The sequence below is a fragment of the Jaculus jaculus genome, chromosome 3 (genome assembly GCF_020740685.1).
Source record: "Jaculus jaculus isolate mJacJac1 chromosome 3, mJacJac1.mat.Y.cur, whole genome shotgun sequence".
Taxonomy (NCBI): Eukaryota; Metazoa; Chordata; class Mammalia; order Rodentia; family Dipodidae; genus Jaculus; species Jaculus jaculus.
Genome location: NC_059104.1, coordinates 174,238,717 through 174,259,302, shown reverse-complemented (window position 1 = coordinate 174,259,302; position 20,586 = coordinate 174,238,717). Strand labels below are relative to the sequence as shown.

Sequence of the window (20,586 nt, the reverse complement as noted above, 5' to 3'; positions counted from 1 at the left end):
AGTTCATTTGCAGTGGCTGGAGGCCCTGGCATGCCCATTCTTTCTCTCTATATGTCTCTCTCTCTCTATCTCTCAAATAAATAAATTTTTTTAAGTGTTCAAAAATATCAATTCATGAGTCTATGTGAATAAAGCAATGCTTCTTTGTATGTGTGTGTTTGTGTGTGAGAGAGAGAGAGAAAAAGAGAGAGACAGAGAGACAGAGAGATGCACCTGGGTATGGCTTGTGCAGAAGCTAGAGGAAGATGTGGAATGTCCTCCTCAATCTGTTCTGCCTTATTGGTTTTTCAATGAACCCCAACAATACTCTTGTGCCCCCCCCTGACACACACAGCACTGGGGTTACTGGCATGTGCAGCCATGCCCAGTCTTTTATGTGGGTGGTGGAGATCACACCCAGGTCCTCATGTTTGTGCAATGAGCGTTCCTACCCACAGGGGCATCTCCCAGCCCCCTGCTTCTCAAACTTTAATGTCTACGTGAGTCCCCTGAAGACAGTTTAGTTAGTAGGTGATATATATTCTGCATTTCCCACATGCTCCTAGCTGCTGGGCCACAGACCCCTAGTTAGTGTCTAACTAAAAGGTCCAATCTGAAACACCCAGTGAGCTTGTTCACACTTACGAGTTTTGTTGCCATGCAGAGACCTAGTGTGGAATGTGTGCAGAACCAAAGTGCACACTGACATACCCAGAATACAGTCAGGCCATCTCTGCTCAGGATCAAACCTTTAGTATCCAGCTCTGGTTTCCTGGAATGTTTATGTGAACTTCTGACCCTCCAAAAGTACATCATTCATAGGTTACTGATGGTCGTAATGACTCTAAAAAGATTTATGAATGCAATAATGTTGAAGTAAACCATCTCTTTAAAGCAGAGATTCCCAAAACCACTGTAAGTAACACCTAAACAGAGCTGCAAACCTGAATACAAGCCACGTTCTACAATGCATCTTACCACTGCCTGTGGATTAAAAAGTATTTCTAATACATTTCCAACATATTTGAACATATTTGAAACATATTTGAAAAGTTAGATCTAGTTTTCATAGCACATTAAAAACTGCTGATGAGTTAAGAGTGAACCATAAACTAAAAGTCATAATGTAAACCTACTGTAAGAAGATATAGATGCAAAGTTATTGACAGAAGGTCATCAGGCCCACTTAGGGCTGCCAGAAAGAGAAGAAACTGAAACAGGAAGGAGTAATGAAGTGAACTGAACTCTTTGAAAGCTCAACGCCTTTATGGATGGTTAAGCTCGGCCTCCCAAAACTTGGCATTATGGCCGGTTAGCTCAGTCCCCATTCAGGTGGGCTTTAGCCTTTTCTGTCTTCTCATAGGCAGGAGCTCTTCATAGTATCTCCTCTCCTTAAACTAATAAAGTCTCTGTATGCTTTAAAAAACTAATAGTCTATGTGTGCCTCATGAAGCACCATACAGAGCATTTAAAAGTCAAGCTATGTGTGGTGGCACATGCCTTTAATCCCAGCCCTTGGGAGGCAGAGGTAGGAGGATCACGGTGAATTCAAGGCCACCCTGAGACTACACACTGAATTCCAGGTCAGCATGGGCTAAAGTGAAACCTCACCTCAAAAAAAAAAAAAAAAAAAATTATGAAACAAGCAGACAAAAAGTCAAGAACATATATGCTACAAACAAAACTAGGGGCTAGGGGCTAGTAAACAGCCATTTAAATGCATGGGCACTAAAACCCCAGGAGATAAATAAGCCCAGGATCTGAACAGAGGTTGGACAGACCCATGTAAGGGGCCCAAGGTGATTTTCAGAATGTTGGAAAAGACAAAAATGATAGCAACTTTTTGAGCTATCCATTCAGGTCCTTCATTTAATGTGTGTACGTGTGTGTGTATACATGTTGTTAAATGGGCAGGTCTACAGGTAACCTTCAATGAATCAAGGACATAATACCAATTATGATGAATTACATATAAAATCTGGCACCAAATATGGCCATTGAGGATCACTTAAATATAAAAACATGCATTAAAACCTTCACCACCACACACTGCAGCTGGTGAACAGTTGCGTGTGGGTTCTATTTTGATGGTTTAAACATATGAGTAAAACAATGCACATGTGAACATATATATGTACAACTGTTTTCAGACAAGGCATGAGAACAAAAGCTTAGCAGTTATACAGAAGACCAATAAGCTAGTGGGAAAGCAGCTTTACCCTTCCCACCACACAAAGAAATTCAAAATGCAGAACCAACAGAAAAACCTTTCCCCCTGTGAAATTAGTACACTGCTTTTTAATCTCAGTGATTTAATCTCGGGACACCATGGGGTAGACTTGCTCCAAATTCAGCCAATGAAAACAAAAACAGCTAGATACTTCTGAAAAGATTTGGAAAAGGGTATCAACGGCTTAAAAATGTTAATACTTGTGGTTTACAGTTGCCAGATTGAGCAAGACATATGGGGTATATCTACTAATCATTATGCAAAGTTGCCATAAAATAAATTTAGAGGCTGGGAGAATGGCTCTGAGGTTAAAGGCATTTGCTTTCAGGTTCAAAGCATTTGCTTGCAAGCCCACCAGCCCAGATTCAGTTCCCAAGCTCCCCATAGAAAAGCTGGTGCAAAACATAGTACATTCTAGAATCTGTTTCAGCAGCAAGAGGTCCTGGTGTGCATGCACACACAAATAAATAAAAATACTTTTTGTCCAAAACAAATATGGGCTGGGACATAGCTCAGCAATTAAAATGCTTGCTTACAAAGCTCACTGGCCTGGGTTTGATTCCCCAATCTCCCCATAAAGCTATCTAGTTGAGGATGTGTGTGTACACAGGTGTGTGTGTGTGAGGGGGTGAGCCTGTTGACACTGTAAATGACTATGCCACTCTTTGCATCCAACACTTCGTGGGTGGCTTGGAAATTGAACCCAAGGCATCAGGCTTTGCAAGCAAGTGCACTTACGAGCTGGGCCATCTTCCCAGCCCAGCCGCAAACATGTGTAGCACAGGACGTGTACTGCAGCAGTACCACCCGGTACTGACAGACTCAAAATAACCCAAATGTCCGCATCACAGAACCTGTCACATAAAGGCACAACCATACAAGATGACCAAAGGACACCCAGCCTCATAAACTGTACAATGAGGAACAATCACAAGAAATTTCTGAACTTGTAAAACGAAGTCTGGAGCCATGTCAAAGGGCTCAGAGATGGGTAGAGAAAGAGTCTTGCCCTGATTCTTGGCTCACTTACACAGTCCAGGCTACTCTCCCTGCTTTAAGGTTAACCTTACACCTGAATTTCATCTACAGACTTCTCTGTCATTGTTTAAGGAACATAGGCATCTTTGGGAGGCCATCATTCTGCCCACCAGCCTGGTATATGGGTACATTACACAAGCACTAGGCAGACAAGTGTATGTAATGAAAATATTGAATAACACACATAATGAACGTAATCAGGAACTGTTCAGTGTTCAGAGGAAGACCTAGGATGAGGCTAGATGGACAGAGGCCTCTGGGACAGTAAGTAGGCCAGGATATCTGGAACATAGCCTGTCTAATCGTAAGTGACATGACCTCAGTGCAGTAACAGTACTTTCTTTGGCTGTGGCCTCTAACACCAATCTCCCCCTCCCAACTAAATGTTTCTGTTCCTACCCTCTCCCCTCTGCCTACTTTCCAATTTTGAGTCAGGTCTACAGGTCTCTATTATTAAAAGAGTACGCCCACAGACCAAGAGAAGGGGAATGAGCAAATCACGTTAGGGATGGGAGGGAAGTAGTTCTAAATGCAAGAAACTGGGTGTCTAGATTATGCTAAGACATAATGAGTTACGGGATCCAGCTAAGGGTAGGAACTCCATCCAGGGACTGAAACTCAGTAAGTGACACATTCCTGGTGGTGTCTGCCCTTTTCTGGCTCTGGGTTTCCTCTTCTCAGAAAGAAGTGACTACAGGCATCTGGAAGGCAGAGTTTACAGCTTAAACAGCTTGACAGGAATTTTCACGCCTGCTGAAAAGGACACCCAGAAGCAGGGACATCCCCAAAGCTGGGTGGGAAGCAGGAAACGGCTGGGATACGTGGAGACAGGCCTGCAGCTCTAGCCACAGGTGGCATTCGACGGGCTGTGTGGTTTGTCTCATGGCTCCCCCTTCAGGCCACGGGCCCACTCACCAGGCTCTCCTCAAACCACTCCTTCATGTAGGCAGCTGTTGGGCCGGGGATCTGGCTCAGGAGGGCCGCCTTCTCCTGAGGAAGCGCCAGCGTCTCCAGGGCCAGCCTCAGGTCCTCGATGAGACGCAGCACTGGGAAGGGGTTCATGAAGGAGGACGGGGGAGACAGTCCAGGCTCACAGGTACCATCGCTAATATCTGCACCTGCTTTAGTGCCTGGAACAAGAGAGAGAGGTGGGAACCTCGGTAAGAACTGATGGTCAGTGATGATCAAGGAGGGGGAAGGTTCTAGATCACTTCTGGCACAGCAGAATCATCACTCATAATGTAAGCTTGGCAGAAGCCTCCTTTCCTCTGAGTCGGATGTGGTAAGAAAAAAAGCCCATGAGACGTGGGTACCACCCACTGAGCCTGACACACAAAGCTTAAACACAGCCAGCCTTCCCTCATGATCCGAAGTATGCTAGTCAACATGAGATCCCCCTCTTGGCTTGTCCAGGAGTGTATTTTCTTTCTTGTAAGTCTGGGTGTGAAAATGCACAGATGGCCAACAAAAGCGTCTCCTGTTCCCTTATTTGCATCTACTCCCATCTTCTCCCCAGACTGGCATGGTGATGGGATGCTGTCACTAGAACAGGAGAGAAGTGCTGTACCCGTGCTGGGTCACCAGCCACCACATAACAAAGCGCAATGACCCTGTTACAAAGACAGCCCCAACCGTCCCTGTTATCTCAGCCACAGTGACAGAGGAGCATCGAGCAACTGCGGCATCTTCTAGTTCCAGGGGAACCATCCATCCTAACAAACACAACCTGAGCCTCTACCATGAAGAACTAACACAGTCACGGGACCATAAAGAAGCAGACGATGGGGCTGGAGAGATGGCTTAGTGGTTAAGGTGGTCGCCTAAAAAGCCAAAGCATCCCTGTTCGATTCTCCAGGACCCATGTAAGCCAGATGCACAAGAGGGTGCATGCATCTGGAGTTCGTTTGCAGTGGCTGGAGGCCCTGGCACACCCACTGTCTTCCTATCTCTCTCTCCTTCCCTTTCTCTTTCTGCCTCTTTCTCCTCCCAAATAAATGAGTAAATAATAATAAAAAAGAAGCAGATGATGGTTGTTGATTGGATTAGTTTAGCATACAGCAATAGACAACAACATCTATACTTATTGTGATGATTGTTTCTAGTGAAGTGGGATCTTTTTGGATGTTCTCAGTTGGAAGAGTTTCATATTAAACTTATATCAATCATTATACTTATTAATAGCACATCTTCGTGTTGTAGACTATATAATCTCTGAGACCAGAGTCCACATCAGACTTGACTGGGAACTTAGCACCGTGCTCTCTACTCAATAGATGGTGAGGTGGGGAGCTGATCAAACGCCTGCACATACACTCACGTGAAGAGCTAAAACGGAGAGTCTTCAGAGTAGAGAGACGGCCCAGTGGTCAAGGTGCTTGCCTGCAAAGCCTAACAACTTGAGTCCAATTCCCCAATACCCATGTGAAGTTAGATGCACAAAGTGGCACATGTATCTGGTGTTCATCTGCAGTGGCTAAAGGTCCTGGCATGCCCATATTCATTCATTCATATTCTCCCTCTCTCTCTCTCTCTCTCTCTTTCTCTGCTTGCAAATAAATAAAAGTTTAAAAAAGAGAGAGACTTCAGAGATCTGGGATATGGCGTCAGTTCTTTTTAATTTGATATACTCCAGACCTGTTTTTGCCTTTCTATACCTTAGTCAACAGCAACAATAAAAAAGTCCAAAAATTGGTCCTGGCACATCCTAACCAAGAATTTCTGTGCTTCTTCCAATGGTAAGATATACTTTAGAAAACAATGGTTTAGAAGGGGGACTCTCTAGGACATTTTGATTGTTACCAAGGCCAGTAGGATAAAATATCTGATATCAGGACTTTGTTGGAAAATGTGAGCTGTGGGGCCAGTGTCCACAGGTATATTACAGGCTTGTCATCCAATTCCTTGTCCCTTTGCTCTTTGAAGAGCCAACTTCCTTCTTGACAAGCAGTTGGGAAGAAGAAATTCATAAAGAAGGAAACAATTACCATAGTATTTGATTGCCAGTTTGCTTTTTGAAAATGCATGGTGGAGGGAGTCATGGGTCACAATCCACAAACATGTCAGAGGCTCTGGGAGCTAGGAAACAGACCAAGCATCCACTCTCTGGTGTGTGCTCAACACTTTCTGGCTGCTAAAGATCCAATTTAGAGTTGACTGGGAATTGCAAAAGCCAAACCTCAGGAAAGAAAATGGACGGAAAGACCTCCAGTCTCCAAGCAGTTACTGAGTAATCAATCTATCCCTCTCACACACAGATCCATCAGCTGTAAGTGCAGGAGGAGTCGGACTGGGGAGAGGCAGAGACTAGAAACACAGAGGTTTTCATTAACTTTAAATGATTGTGTGGCTTTAAATAGTATATACCATACAAAATAAAATTTGGACAGAAAAGAATTATATATGAACTTAAACTATGAGAATAAAAAGAAGACAGAATTAAACTGCATTAGGAAAAGGTTTTATATGCACAAAAGTAATTGAGTAAAATATAATAGTATTACATCTGGCTACATAAAATTAACTTCTGGTATTAAAAAAAAAAAAAGCCTTAGGCTGGAGAGATGGCTTTTAACTCTTAAGGCACTTGCCTGCCAAAGGACCCAGGTTCAATTCCCCCAGGACCCACATAAGCCAGATGCACAAGGTGGCACATTCATCTGGAGATCGTTTGCAGTGGCTGAAGGCCCTAGTGCACTTATTTTTTTCTCTTTCTCTCTCTCAAATAAATAAATAAATAAATGTAAAGCCTTTAGGAAGACCACGCCTCTGGGTATCCTCTGTTTCATGGTGAGAAGTCTGAAAACATTCACCCATGGAAGAGAAATATACAGAGCCCCCTTTTTGTTCACAAAACCATGCATATGCATACACAGTGGGAAATCAAAACTACAGGTCACTGCTGCTACCACTGCAGGCCAAAATCCTGCCAAGTACTTACTACCAGAACCCCAAAGCAGGGACCAGCACACATGCACACACAGCGATCCAGAACAATCCACGTCTGTGGCCAAACATCAAAGGAACAACCTCCCAGGGGGCCCGTTCCTCACTCTACACATTCCCTAGAGATGACCAGCTGCTATGAAAAATTACAGCCACGGGGGGGAAAGAAGTCAAAATAAAATAACCATATGCAACAAATAAGAAAACGTGTGTCCTAATCCTGGAGGCAACAGAACAATAGAAATAAAACAATAGATAAAATCAAATATATCTGTGTGTAAGGCAAGTTTTGTCTCTCCCTAAATGATTTCTCAGGAAAGGATGACTCAACTTCTATATAAGCTTTAAAAAAAAAAAAAGATTTTTCTCTCTGGGGATAGTCCATTGCCTTACCATGAACAATAAGACATTACTTAGGGAATAACAATTGACACAGGGGCCTCAACTTTGGATGCACATTTAAGTTGACAAACTACAGGGTCCAGCCCCTAAGATTCCAACTTACTTGGTCTGAGATTTGACGTAGGGTGATTATAGAAAAGGGTCCCCAGTGTCCTAAAATGACCAAGTGGAACCTATGGCAGGAGAGGGTCACTCAGCCAATGCTGGCTCCCAGTGCTTCGCAGGATACCTGAGCATTTTCATTTTAATGACCAAAATTAATGTACATGCCGCATTTTTTGAGTAATTATTTTGAGATAAGTCAAAATACAGACTTCTGGATAAGCTGGCAGAATAGGAGCTATGCCAAAGAAACAGCAGCAAGGGGGCGCTGTGGGGGCAAGATACCACACAGTATACCCTTCTCCCAAAACTAAAGGTAGCAGAGAGTACTGGGGAAAAGAGACCACAAGATGTGTCACCTCTGCCACATATGCTAGGCCCCGAAGACAAGCAGAAGTGGTGATTTTAACACAAGTACTGCTATCTCTGCTAGCCTGACAACGGGCTCCAGGGAAATCATGACAGTCACTGTGGGCACTCCAAACTCACCAAAGAGGAAATCAGGAGGCTACAGAGAACTCAACACTGAATTGGATTGTTAACACACCAGCCCAGGCTCAGGGAGCACTGCTGAAAAGGGGGAGGAAATACTGTAAGGGCCACAGGGAGGGAAGCAGTAACCTGAGGCACTATCTCCCTGCACCCAGAGACTGTGGCCTTCATGACCCAACAGCGAGTACCAATAACCCCACAGAGAAAGGCTTCAGTAGAATGGGGCAGGGGAGAGGAAATATTAAAATAAATAAATAAGTGGCTCAATGGTTAAAGGCACTTGCTTACAAAACCTAATAGCCTTGGTTTGATTTCCCAGTACTGGAGGTAAAGCCGGATGTACAGTAATGCTTATGTCTGAGGCTGTTTGCAGCAGTAGGAGTTCCTGGTGTGTCCTTACACACACACACATAAACACAATCCTTTTCATAAATAAATATAAATAAAAACCACTTTCCAAAGTCTAGGGTACACACTACTAGCATAATGTAGAAATATTTTGGTTCATACTAAGTTCACAGACCTGTCTCTTTCAAAGTACTCATGGCCCACATGGCTTCCTTTGGCCAACAAACATGAGGAATGACATGTTCACACCTGGGAAAAAGTTAAGTACCAGAATGTGAGTGCCCAGACCCCGGCCGCTGGCAATGGTGGAGGCTGAATCAGTCTGTGCACAGACTAAGGAGACAGGAAGCCGAACTCTCCATACATGTGCAGTATGGACAAGTCATGAACTTTACACTTCAAACTACTTGTTACTGCAGCATAGCACAGCTTACTTCAGCAGCCCAAGGTATTTATGTTGCACAAGTCAAAAGTCTATAAACATAGGTGTACAAACCCGGTACACAACACTGAGAGCACAGGACACCCACGAGAAAGAGGAAATTTAAAAGGAGCCAGAAATGGAAGACAGACCGTCCACAGACTTCTGGGCAGCCGCAGTCCTGACGACGAGATAGCAGCCACAAGCAGCCAGAAAGAGGGGAGGGGGAGATAAAGAGAGGAAAGGGAAATAAGGAAGAACACAAAGGAAATTCAATTAAGTCATGAGGGTTTGCCCCTTAGGAAGGAGTTAGTGACTCTGTCGGTTGTTGCTGGAGTGGGTTTCTAATAAGCATGGGGTTTTGTCCCCAGGGACCCCTTCTCTTGGGCATGCATGCTCTCTGGCTCTTCTGCCTTCCACCATCGATGATCCAACAAAAGACCCGTATCAGATATTAGATCCTTGATGTTGAAGTTCTCAGCCTCCGTCTAGAACTGTGAGAAATTTCTTCCTAAGTCACCTAGTCTTAGGTGCTCTGTTAGGGTAGCACAAAATGAACTAAAATAGTCTTGTTTGGATTTCTCTGGGGTGAAAGAATAGTTTCCACTGTTGCCACATCTGTGGTTTCTTCTCTTTCTCCTTTGACTCGATTTCTTCCCTCAAAGATGAAGGCTTCTAACTAAAGAGCTGAAGAATCTAAAAGAATTCATCCTCTCTCTCCATAGCTGCCCATCTTTTGGATGTTGGCATTGTCTGTGGAGAAAACTTATCCTCCAAGATCACTGTGCCTCTGCAAAGATAAATCCGCTGCATGAGGTTATTCATTTCAATTTGGTGGGGACGTGCGTGCATGCATACATGCATGTGTTCGTGCGTGCATGCATGTGTGTGCGAGTGTAAGATGGGTGGTATTCATGATCCAAAATATCGCTTCTGGTCAAGCCAACGTCTCAAGTCAATACTGCAGCAAAGCTGAGCCTTCGCTCTCCACTTGCATGACCCTCCTGGGTAAAAGCATGTGCGCTAGTGTGTTCAGTCTGTTTGTTACTGTCCATTGTCTGGTTCCTGATGGCCCAAGCCCTGAGATTTACTGTGCCACTTGGAGATAGGGGATAAATCTTAAGGTCTGAACAAAGGAGAGATTGTATGGAGGAACTCTGCTTATATAAATCCACAGCACAAAGTAAATAATCACAGCCAATGAACCAGAGGGGAGGAACACCTTACAGAAGGAGAGTTAGCTTTTGAAATAGCAAAAGAACTCACAACTCAGTGTTTTAAAATAATATAAAAAGGATGTGAAAAAGAAAAGCAAGAGTAAGACAAGTAGAAATAAAAATAATAATAAACTCAATATTCCATTAGCAAAAGCTACATTTAAAGCAAAGAGCATTGAAAATTTTGGAGGAAAAGGATAAAAGAAGATAATATCCAGAAAAAAAAAAAACTAATTAGAAGAAAACATGCTGACTACTGTTAGATAAAATAGACCAAAAGCATTTCTAGAGAAAACCAAAGTTAACATATGATACTAAAACTTTTCACAGGCTGGAGAGAAGGCTCAGAAGTTTAGGCGCTTGCCAGCAAAGCCAAAGGATCCTGGTTCGATTCTGCAGGATCCATGTAAGCCAGATGCACAAGGGGGCACATGCATCCAGAGTTCGTTTGCACTGACTAGAGGCCCTGGCACACAACTTTCCCTCCCGCCCTCCCTCTCTCTCTCAAATAAACAAATAAACTATACACTAGGAAGATATAATCTTAAAGGTACAGTCATACATTTTTAAAAAGCTTCAAAATATATAATGCTCATAAAGCTTATAAAGAGGCAAAAGTTGGTCACCCATGGCTGGAGGTCATTGATAGAGTGCATGCCTAGGAGGTATCAGCCCAGGCTTCAGTTCCTAGAACCACACAAAGAAAGGGAAATCAAAAACCCACCATCTACTAAAATAATTCTAATGGGAAATTTTCAAAAATTGGTAAGATCAAACTTACAAAACTAATCAGTTAAGAGTCAAGAGAATTAATTTAATTAACAAGTTACTGCAACTGGCAAATACAGAACACTGCATATTGCCATAAAGAAAATGCATAGTGAGCTGTTGGCCAGGGAGACTCATGGGGGCCCAAAACACTTGATCCCCTGACACAGATAAGCGGCCCTGAAGACCCTGCAGGCAGTGGTCACCGGACATCAGAATACCAAGCTGGAACTGAAAAGGAAACCAGCTCCTTCCTCCCTCGTAGTACCAGAGAGCCTTACTGGAGCCACCAGAGGACAACGGTCACCAACAACATGATTAAGCATGGGATCCTACAGACTACGAAATCAACCAGCCAGACAAGAAGTGCACACTTGTGTAACGGTGTGGGTTCCTGGGTCCTTGGGCCAGCCGGTCCCCTAAGGCGTCCCAGGCAACCGTGGTGGTGAGTGCGCAAGAATCAACTCTCGGGAGACAGTTTCTGTGAACACGGCTCTCGGTTTATTGTCAGAGAAATGGGTTTATAAGCAGTTGAGGGTCCTAAGGGGATTGGATATACAAGGTTGCTTGCTGATGCCTAATTAGCATATGGGGACATTCATTCCAGCATGTAGGCAATGGCAGGGGGCGGGGCTGTGAAAACAAAGGTACAGGCTGATACCATATAAGGAGTTTCCTAGGCAACTGGCCAAAGGCCACAGGGTTATTGGCAAAGCCTAAATCTTATCTGAATGTCCAGGTATCCCGTGCTTGGAGAGGGAGTGGCCCTACTTCTTGCCAATCTCAGGGTCTGAGATTTTTTCTGCCTGGGGGGGGAGGGTTCCAGGCTCTCAGCACCTCCCAAGAATGGGGGGAAGAACTCCCCTGCCGGTCAGGTCCCTAGATATGACTGGAGGTTCAGGCTGCTGTGACCCCTCCGTAGCCCGGGGCCTTCATGTCACACAGCTTAGGTTTGCTTTAACCCAGGGCCCTGCCTATGTCTGACATAATGGTGGCACACAACCTCTCAGTGGGAGAGAACTCATATCTGATACTGGAAACCAAGTCAGAATCCCGCTGTCAGGAAACTCATGGATTTCAGGGAAAAGGGCCCGCCGCTCTCTGGAGAACAAGAGTGGGCTTGCACACCAAAAAGAACTTGGCACATCCCCTTTAACCCAAGCTGCTCTCACTCTTTTTATTTTTTTTTTTTAATTTTGTTCATTTTTTATTTGAGGGTGACAGACACAGAGAGAAAGGCAGATATATATAGAGAGAGAATGGGCGTGCCAGGGCCTCCAGTCACTGCAAATGAACTCCAGACACTTGCGCCCCCTGGCGCATCTGGATAACATGGGTCCTGGGGAATCGAGCCTTGAACCTGGGTCCTTAGGCTTCACAGGCAAGCGCTTAACCGCTAAGCCGTCTCTCCAGCCCTGCTCTCACTCTTGATTACAGAATATGTTTTATTTTACAGATGACGGAGAAAATGGGGGAAAGCCAAGATCCATGATAAGACAAGAAGCTGACTGCCTATCACAAGATATGACATCTCTACCACATCTTCCAAGGCCAGGAAAAATTGCAGTGGAAGCCGCAACATGAATACTGCTTTTACTGCTAGCCTGACAACCAGCTCTGGGGCAATGGTGACAGATGTGATGATTAATCAAAACCTATCAAAGCAGAAATCCAGAGGCCACAGAGAGCCCAACACTAAATCAGACTGCCAAAAGGCCTGCCATGGCTCAGGGAACATTGTGGAAGAGGATGTGGAAAGGTTGTAAGAGCCACAGAGTGGGTGGGGATATTCTGCAGCCTGGTTCCCACCCACCCCCATCCTTAGGAACTGACTGAGGCCTTCATGACCTCACAGTGAATACCATAAAACCTCTGAGGAGGGGGCTGGAGAGATGGCGTAGTGGTTAAGAGCTTGCCTGTGAAGCCTAAGGACCCCGGTTCGAGGCTCGGTTCCCCAGGTCCCACGTTAGCCAGATGCACAAGGGGGTGCACGCGTCTGGAGTTCGTTTGCAGAGGCTGGAAGCCCTAGCGCGCCCATTCTCTCTCTCTCCCTCTACCTGTCTTTCTCTCTGTGTGTCTGTCGCTCTCAAATAAATAAATAAATAAATAAATAAATAAACCAACCTCTGAGGAGGGCCCAGGGTAATGGGAGAAGGGGTAAGGAAATAAAAGAGCATAGCCTGTTATAATACAGATAAAACATTTTTAAAATTAAAAATAAGAATGAAAATGCACATGCCTAAGAGGATGTGTGGAACATCAGTGAAAAATGGCAATGGTCTTGGCCATGGAGTAAGTTATCAATAATTCTCACAGTACAAGTGTCAGGGATCACTATAACCAAAACACACGTTAAAAGTCAATTTAAAATATGTACCGTTGTTGTACGGTTAAGTTAGATTTAGAATGAAAATAGAGATATCCAAAAAGGTAGGGAAAATAATTCACTGATGCTCAAGAAATTAAATACAAATGGACAAGGCATAGGTGTATAATGGATGGATATCAACATATGCACACAGAAGAATTTACAGAATAACATACAGAGAGTAGTGATTGACCATCAAAGCCAAAAGAAGTTCTTCGAAAGTAGTAATAAAAAAAAATTACCTCTTGTAACATTGATCCAAAATAAGAAACAATGCACAAATAAACCATACTTAAAACACAAAAAGACATGACAAGCAGAATAGATCTTAGATAAAATATGATGGGCAACTATAATGGACAAAGTTTAAAATTTATATTCCTAGAAAATTACAACTTTCCAAAATTAATAAAGGATTTAAAGGTCTTGGGAGATGGTTCCATGGGTAAAGCACTTGCTACACCAGCATGAGGGCCTAAGTTCAGATGCCCAGCACCACATAAACACCAGGTGGACACGGAGGCCTGTCTGCCATCCTGGTGCTCAGGAGATGGAGACAGGGAGTCTTTGGAGCCAGCTGGAGACTAGCTGACTTGGTGAGCTGTGGGCTCAAGTGAGAGAGACTGTCTGAATAAATGAGGTGGACAGCGAATCAAGAAAGACATCTCTTAACAAACTCGGGTCTCTACATGGGCACACACACATGCCCTCACATACAGAGACATGCATACAAAACACCACATACGTATATGCACACCAAAATGAAGATGTAATTAAAATTTGAATACCCATAAGCACTAATAAAAAAAAGATTCTGGGCTGAAGATTTGGCCCAGGGTAGAGGTGTGCTGCCTACATAAGCAGGAGGGCCTGAGGGGGCCTGAGACTGCCAAGTTAGAATCTTCAGGTCCCTCGGAAGCAGGAGAGATGGCTCAGTGGTTTAAAATGCTTGCTTACAAAATCTGATGGCCTAGGTTGGATTTCCCTAGTACCTACATAAAGCCATATACATAATGTGGGCATGTGTCTGGAGTTTGTTTGTGGCAGCAAGAGGCCATGGTATGCCCATATTCATTTCCCCTCTCTCTCTCTTACATAAATACAAATCATACACACACACACACACACACACACACACACACGTATGTATTTCCAGATCCCATGTACAATAGCTGGGCATGGCTAGCCACACCTGAAATCCCAATCCCACAGGGAAGCAGTGATTTGAGAATCAACAGCACTCTCCGGCCTCTGGAAACAGTAAAGAGAGAGTCCAGCATAAAAACAAGAACAGACAGAAGGACCACAGAGCGGAACGCCCGGCATTCCGGAAACTCTGGCCAACGCAGGTGAGTGAGCCCACCACAGGCAAGCATATGGAGTGCTGCAAGGACACACACATGCACACACCACACACACACACACACACACTCATGTTACACACACATCTACAAACACACAAGCAAAAGCAACAATTATAAATTCAAATTTCAAAAGAGAAAAAGAAAATCCTCCAAAAGGGAAACAGTAGGTCTATAGTGACTGGCGGGTCAATTCTTATACCTTCAACTATAGTAAATGTTTAAGGAACAAACAATCCCAGAATTACTAAATTCTCAGATAGCAGACAATGAGGACACATTCCCATCAGAGTGGGAAGTGGGCTCTGCCAACAAGGGGAAAGACCCTGTTGGCTGCCAAAGAGTGGAAGCCACAGTGGGCCATTCTGACCTCTTTACCCTAAGGACAGCTAGCCTTTGACAGCTCAGTCCTACAGAGACTGTACATATATATATATACACATATACATACACACACATATATATGATCTGTTACTTTCTTCTTGCTGGGACAATATGCCTGGCCAGGCCAGAAACAGCTTTAGGGACAACAGGGTTTATTGTTTCAAGGATAAGTCCACCATGGCATGGTCAGAACAGAAAGTCATATTCCATCATCACATCAGCAGGGACATGCAAACACAGATGAATACACCAAACGGGGCTGGATTATAAAACCTCAAGGCCCACCTCCAGCGACACATCCTCCAGCAAGGCACTCTGACTCCTAAAAGTTCCACAACCTTTCCTAACAGAGTCACCAACTAGGTATTAAGTATTCAAACTCATGAGACTTTAGGGGACACTTTACATTCAAGCCACAACAGTATCCATTTATTTATTCATTTTACTTACAGAAAGTACCTAATGATGTAGCACAGGCTGACCTTGAACTCACCATCTGCCTGCTCAGCCTCCTGAGTGCTGGTACTGCAAATGTGTGACACCACACCCAGCTTCCTCCCAAACAAACTGAACAGAGTCCTCAATCCTGAATGGGAAGCAGGCGCGGAGACGCTGTATAGCTCTGTCAGTGATGAGCGGAAGTGCTGATCTACCCAGAGAAGCAGCAGCTGAGAGGTCAGTGAGGGTGTTCTGAACGCCAGCACACCCTGGGCACAGGCAGAGTCAACCATGGCAGAAGCGAGCAGAACTTTTTCTACTCCCATGAAATCTTTCGTTTGCTTTTTTTCTTTTTCCAAACCCAGACACACTAATCAGAGTTGGCAGAAGGCCCAGCAAACAGGGAACCTCAGTCTTAACTATTAAATGGAAAACTCTTTTATTCTTATCAAAGAACACAGTTATAGATAAGGGCCTGAGTACCCTTCCGCCCCAGCAAAGAGGAAGGAGTGCAAGGGCCTCTGTGTCCTCACCATGTGGCGTTGGTCCTTTGCCAGGAGGGGCCTGACGAAGTGGCCACTGAGCCTGAGAGTCCACAAAGTCATATGTAAACTTAGTGTTCATGTCAGTTGCACAGGGATATAATCATGCAATATATATAGTACAGTTCAATCGCCAACACTGCAATTCCAATATAGAGTTATTTGCACACATCAAAGGGACTAATGAGATTAGATCGAAGGTTAACATTCCACTAGAACCTCCAACAATGGTCTTTTGTATTAGAAGCAAATCACTATTGACAGTAATCCTGGGGTCTTAACACTCCTCTTCCCAACTTTCTCCTAGGAACATGTAGGGTTCCAATCAAATATAGTCACATCTAGGGCACACTCATTAAAATTTCAAGAAATCAAGTTTATTCCATTAGCAGTCCTCCTGCGTACAGGCCTTTCTTTTTTCCATTTATAATAACCCACTTCTACCTCCCAAGCCACCGGCCACTATGAGATGAGGGCGCCACATTGATGCTCTGGAGGGATGTACATGTCACCTGTGTATTGCGATATACCAAGTTTCACTGTTCTCATCATATATCAGATAGCACCTGCATTGTTTCCATCAATTGGGGATGGGACACAGATATCTTTTTTGCACTGAAAGCTAACTACAGCTGGGGAGATGACTCAGTGGTTAAAGGCAATTGCTTGTAAAAATTAGCTACGTAAACACTAGTTTCACATGCCCAACATGTACATTTTTTAGAAAAAAAAAATACTTGGAAAATGAACAGTAACTTCTCATAGTATAGAAAGTACAAGTAAAATCATTGTCACATAACATCATCCTTATTAATGATCTTTACTAAAGAACTTACATCCATTTCAGCAGGAACTACTACTGTTCTCTGTATAAGTAGCAACTACCTGGAATGTACGGGAAGTGAGGAAAAGTTTTTTCTGTCAAAATAAGTGATGACTGGATTTTCAAAAATTAGAGATACCGTACCTGAGCACTTGGACAAGTGAGAGAGCAGTTGTGCTTGGGGGGTGTTGATAACACTGACACCTCTCAACCTCAAAGTAGTCACAGTACAGACAACAGCCGGTGGTGGTGGTGCATGCTGGTAGGACATTGCTGAAGAGGTGGAGGCAGGAGGATCAGGAGTTCGAGGCCAGCCTCGAACACATTTCTTAAAAAAGGAAAAAAGAAAAGAAAACAGAGGACCAGGCATGGCAGTACACACCTACTGTAATGCCAGCACCCAGGAGGTTGAGGCAGGAGAGTCAGGCATTAAAAGGCCAGCCCGGGCCTGGAGCGACGACTTAGCTGATAAGGCACTTGCTGACAAAGCCAAAAGACCCAGGTTCAATTCTCCAGTATCCACATAAAGCCAGATGCCCAAGGCGGCATGTGTGTCTGGAGTTTGCAGTGGCTAAAGGCCCTTGCATGCCCATTCTCCCTCCCTCCCTCCCTCCCTCCCTCCCTCCCTCCCTCTCTCTCTCTCTCTCTCTCTCTCTCAAATAAATAAATAATATAAAAACTGCCAGCCTATCTACACAGCAAGACACTGAAAAAATAAAATAAAAAATAAGAAAGGAAGATATAATTTTGCTACAAAAATATCATTTCAGCAGAATTTGTGGTCCCACAATATAGTGACAGCCCCAAAAATCTCTTTTAGCTACCTTTTAAGAAAAGAAATCCTCATTTGGAATGAATAATGTGGAGTAGATATGAGAACAAAACCACACTGGTTAAGAGATTGTGAGCAAGAACATGGTGTGTGCTCCTCCTAGTGAACTCTTTTCTCCTATGCACAGCTCCATACATCAACATGCAGTACCTGGGAGTGAAAGAACCTCGGAAGAGACTCGGATGGCCTTAAACTCCAAGCCTACAGGTATGCTGCAGGCTGAGGCACTAGAGGTGCCATGGCGGAGCCTCTGTCCTTGTGGAACTGACATTCTGACAGATTCTGGGGGCAGACACTGGAGACTGATGAGAATGTACTATGCCTGGAGGTAAGTGCCATAAAGTAATACAAGTGGGGACTAGGGAGATGGCTCAGTAGGTAAAGGCCTTTCCACACAATTGTGAGTAACTGAGTTTGGATCCCTAGAATCCACATGGGGTGGTTTGAATAGATGGCCCCCAATATATTCAGTTATTTGTTTGTAGACTGCATCTGTAGTCACCTGGCTGGAGGCAATGTCACTGGGTGGCTCTTAAGGTGCGGTGGTGGGTTTCAGATTTCAATCTAAAGACATGAAAAGTGTGCCTAGCAGGAGTTCCTGAAGTGTGCTGTCCTGTGTGGCTTTTTGGCTTTTGGCTTGTACTTCTCACTCTCTGTTTGGACCTGTGAAGGCAGGCCACCTTCTTCTGCCATTATGGAACTTCCCCTGGATCTGTAAGCTTCAATAAATATCCCTTCCTCCATAACTGTGTCTGGTCTGAAAGTTCATCTGTGAACCTGAATCTGTCTGCTACAGAACTTGGTACTGAGGAGTGGACTGAGATAAACCTGACCATGTGGATGTTGATCTTTTGGAACCTTTGTTTTGAAGGAATAGGCATGGACTTGGTGCTTGCAACTGAAGATGTCTTCTGGAGTGGAAAGCCAAGTTTTATGGACTATTCTGATGAGAGTCTGAGAATGCTAAGTGCAGACAGCATTGAACTTCAAGGCTTGGCTTATGAGCTTTCTAAGGGGAAGGAAAGACTGCAGAGGACTTTGTTGGAAATGGGCTACTGGCATAAGGGCTGGCTGCGTCCTGCTGCCCAGGCCCAGAGAGTTTGATCAAGGTTAAATTTATAATGAACTGATGTGCTTGGCTAGAGATATTGGACTGAGAGATTTTTAGATTTTAATCTGGAAAACCTCAAGTAAATTAAAATTACAGGCACTGAGACTGGTTTTAGGTTACTGAATCTGCTACTGTCAAACACATTAGCAACCTTAAAGGAAGATGGTCCAATTGCTTTACCATGAAAAGGATGCCTGAGGAAAGACTATCATAGAAATGCAAACACTTTTGGAAAGAGTTGACTGGAGAAGGAACCTGCTATTCGAGGTTATGATTTATTTTATCTGTGAATTAAGAATATGGCTGTGTTCTGCACACCTGATATTGGTTTCAGAAGCATAAAAAATGCAAGGAGTGGTCATAAATTGCACATGGTTCCAGGAGCTGCTGCTGAGATGTGGCATGAGGCAGGGCATGATGCCCTGATAGGCTGGAAGAGCCTTTGGAAGATGAACCATGGTTTGCATGAAGACCTCAAGAAGCTTTGGATATACCAGGACTGTGCAAGGACTACCACGGAGTGCACTGTTGACCTGAGATGGAAGTGTTTCCCTGGCTACTCTGCCCAGCTGAAGGGGCGGAATTGGAAAATCTGGAGACTTTCAGTCTCTGGTTGTATTGGACTTGAACTGCAGAAGTTTGATGTTTGTTTGATGGTGGTTGAGTTTGCATTGTTTTAGTCTCTCCTTGCTATGCCTTATACCAGTTAAAAATGTTTACTCTGTGCCTTTATATGTTAGAAGTGTTTAACTTGTTTGATTTTACAAGTCTTAATGTCTTAAATTGGTCAAGACTGTGGGGACCTTTGAAATTGAACTGAGTACAATTTACAATGTGTGATTGTTATAAATCTATTGGGGGCCAGGGGCGGAATATGGTGGTTTGAATAGATGGCCCCCAACATATTCAGTTGTTTATTTGTTTGTAGATTGCATCTGTAGTCACCTGGCTGGAGGCAAAGTCACTGGGTGGCTCTTAAGGTGTGGTGGTGGGTTTCAGATTTCAATCTAAAGATGTGAAAAGTGTGGCTAGCAGGAGTTCCTGAAGTGTGCTGTGGCTTTTGGCTTTAGGCTTGTACTTCTCTCTCTCTGCTTGGACCTGTGAAGGCAGGCCAGCTTCTTCTGCCATTATGGAACTTCCCCTGGATCTGTAAGCTTCAATAAATATCCCTTCCTTCATAACTGTGTCTGGTCTGAAAGCTCATCTCAGTGAACCTGAAGCTGCCTGCTACACCACACAAAGTCACATACGTTGGCACACATTTTTGGTGCTAGTGTTCCTACAGCAAGATGGAAGGTGGAGGCAGGACTTCTCATTGCAGGCCAGCTAGTCTCAGGCACACAGTGGTGAACAGCCAAGAATAGCTGTCAAAAATAAGGTGGAAAGGGCTGGAGTGATGGCTTAGTGGTTAAGATGCTTGGCTGGGAAGCCTAAGAATCCATGTTCGACTCTCCAGATCCTACATAAGCCAGATGAGGAGAGGCAAGCGCAAGGTCACATGTGCCCACTAGGTGGCACAAGTGTCTGGAGTTCAATTGCACTGGCTGAGGCCCTGGAACACCACTCTTTTTTTTTTTTTTCTCTCTCTCTCATTCTCTCTCAAATGAAAATAAATAAATACATAAAATGAAAGGTGAAGACCAACACCTTAGGTCATCCTCTGAAATACATGCATACACTGTGGCATATACATGCCTACAGAGAGAAAGAGAGACAGACAAGTGTGGAGGACAGAGTGATGCTGTATCAGATAAGAGTCAGGGAAGGTCTTCTAGTCATGGTGACATT

At 44.1% G+C, this 20,586-nt stretch overlaps 1 protein-coding gene across 3 annotated transcripts in view; it reads right to left on the bottom strand.

Moving 5' to 3' along the window:
• The window catches only part of Ppfibp2 (PPFIA binding protein 2), a 168,791-nt gene that overhangs the window by 98,008 nt on the left and 50,197 nt on the right, over positions 1-20,586 (bottom strand). For all 3 annotated transcript variants that reach the window (XM_004650904.2, XM_045145271.1, XM_045145272.1), the window contains exon 3: positions 4,163-4,377. In XM_004650904.2, the coding sequence (XP_004650961.2) occupies positions 4,163-4,377 (215 nt within the window). The remainder of the gene's footprint in view (positions 1-4,162; positions 4,378-20,586) is intronic.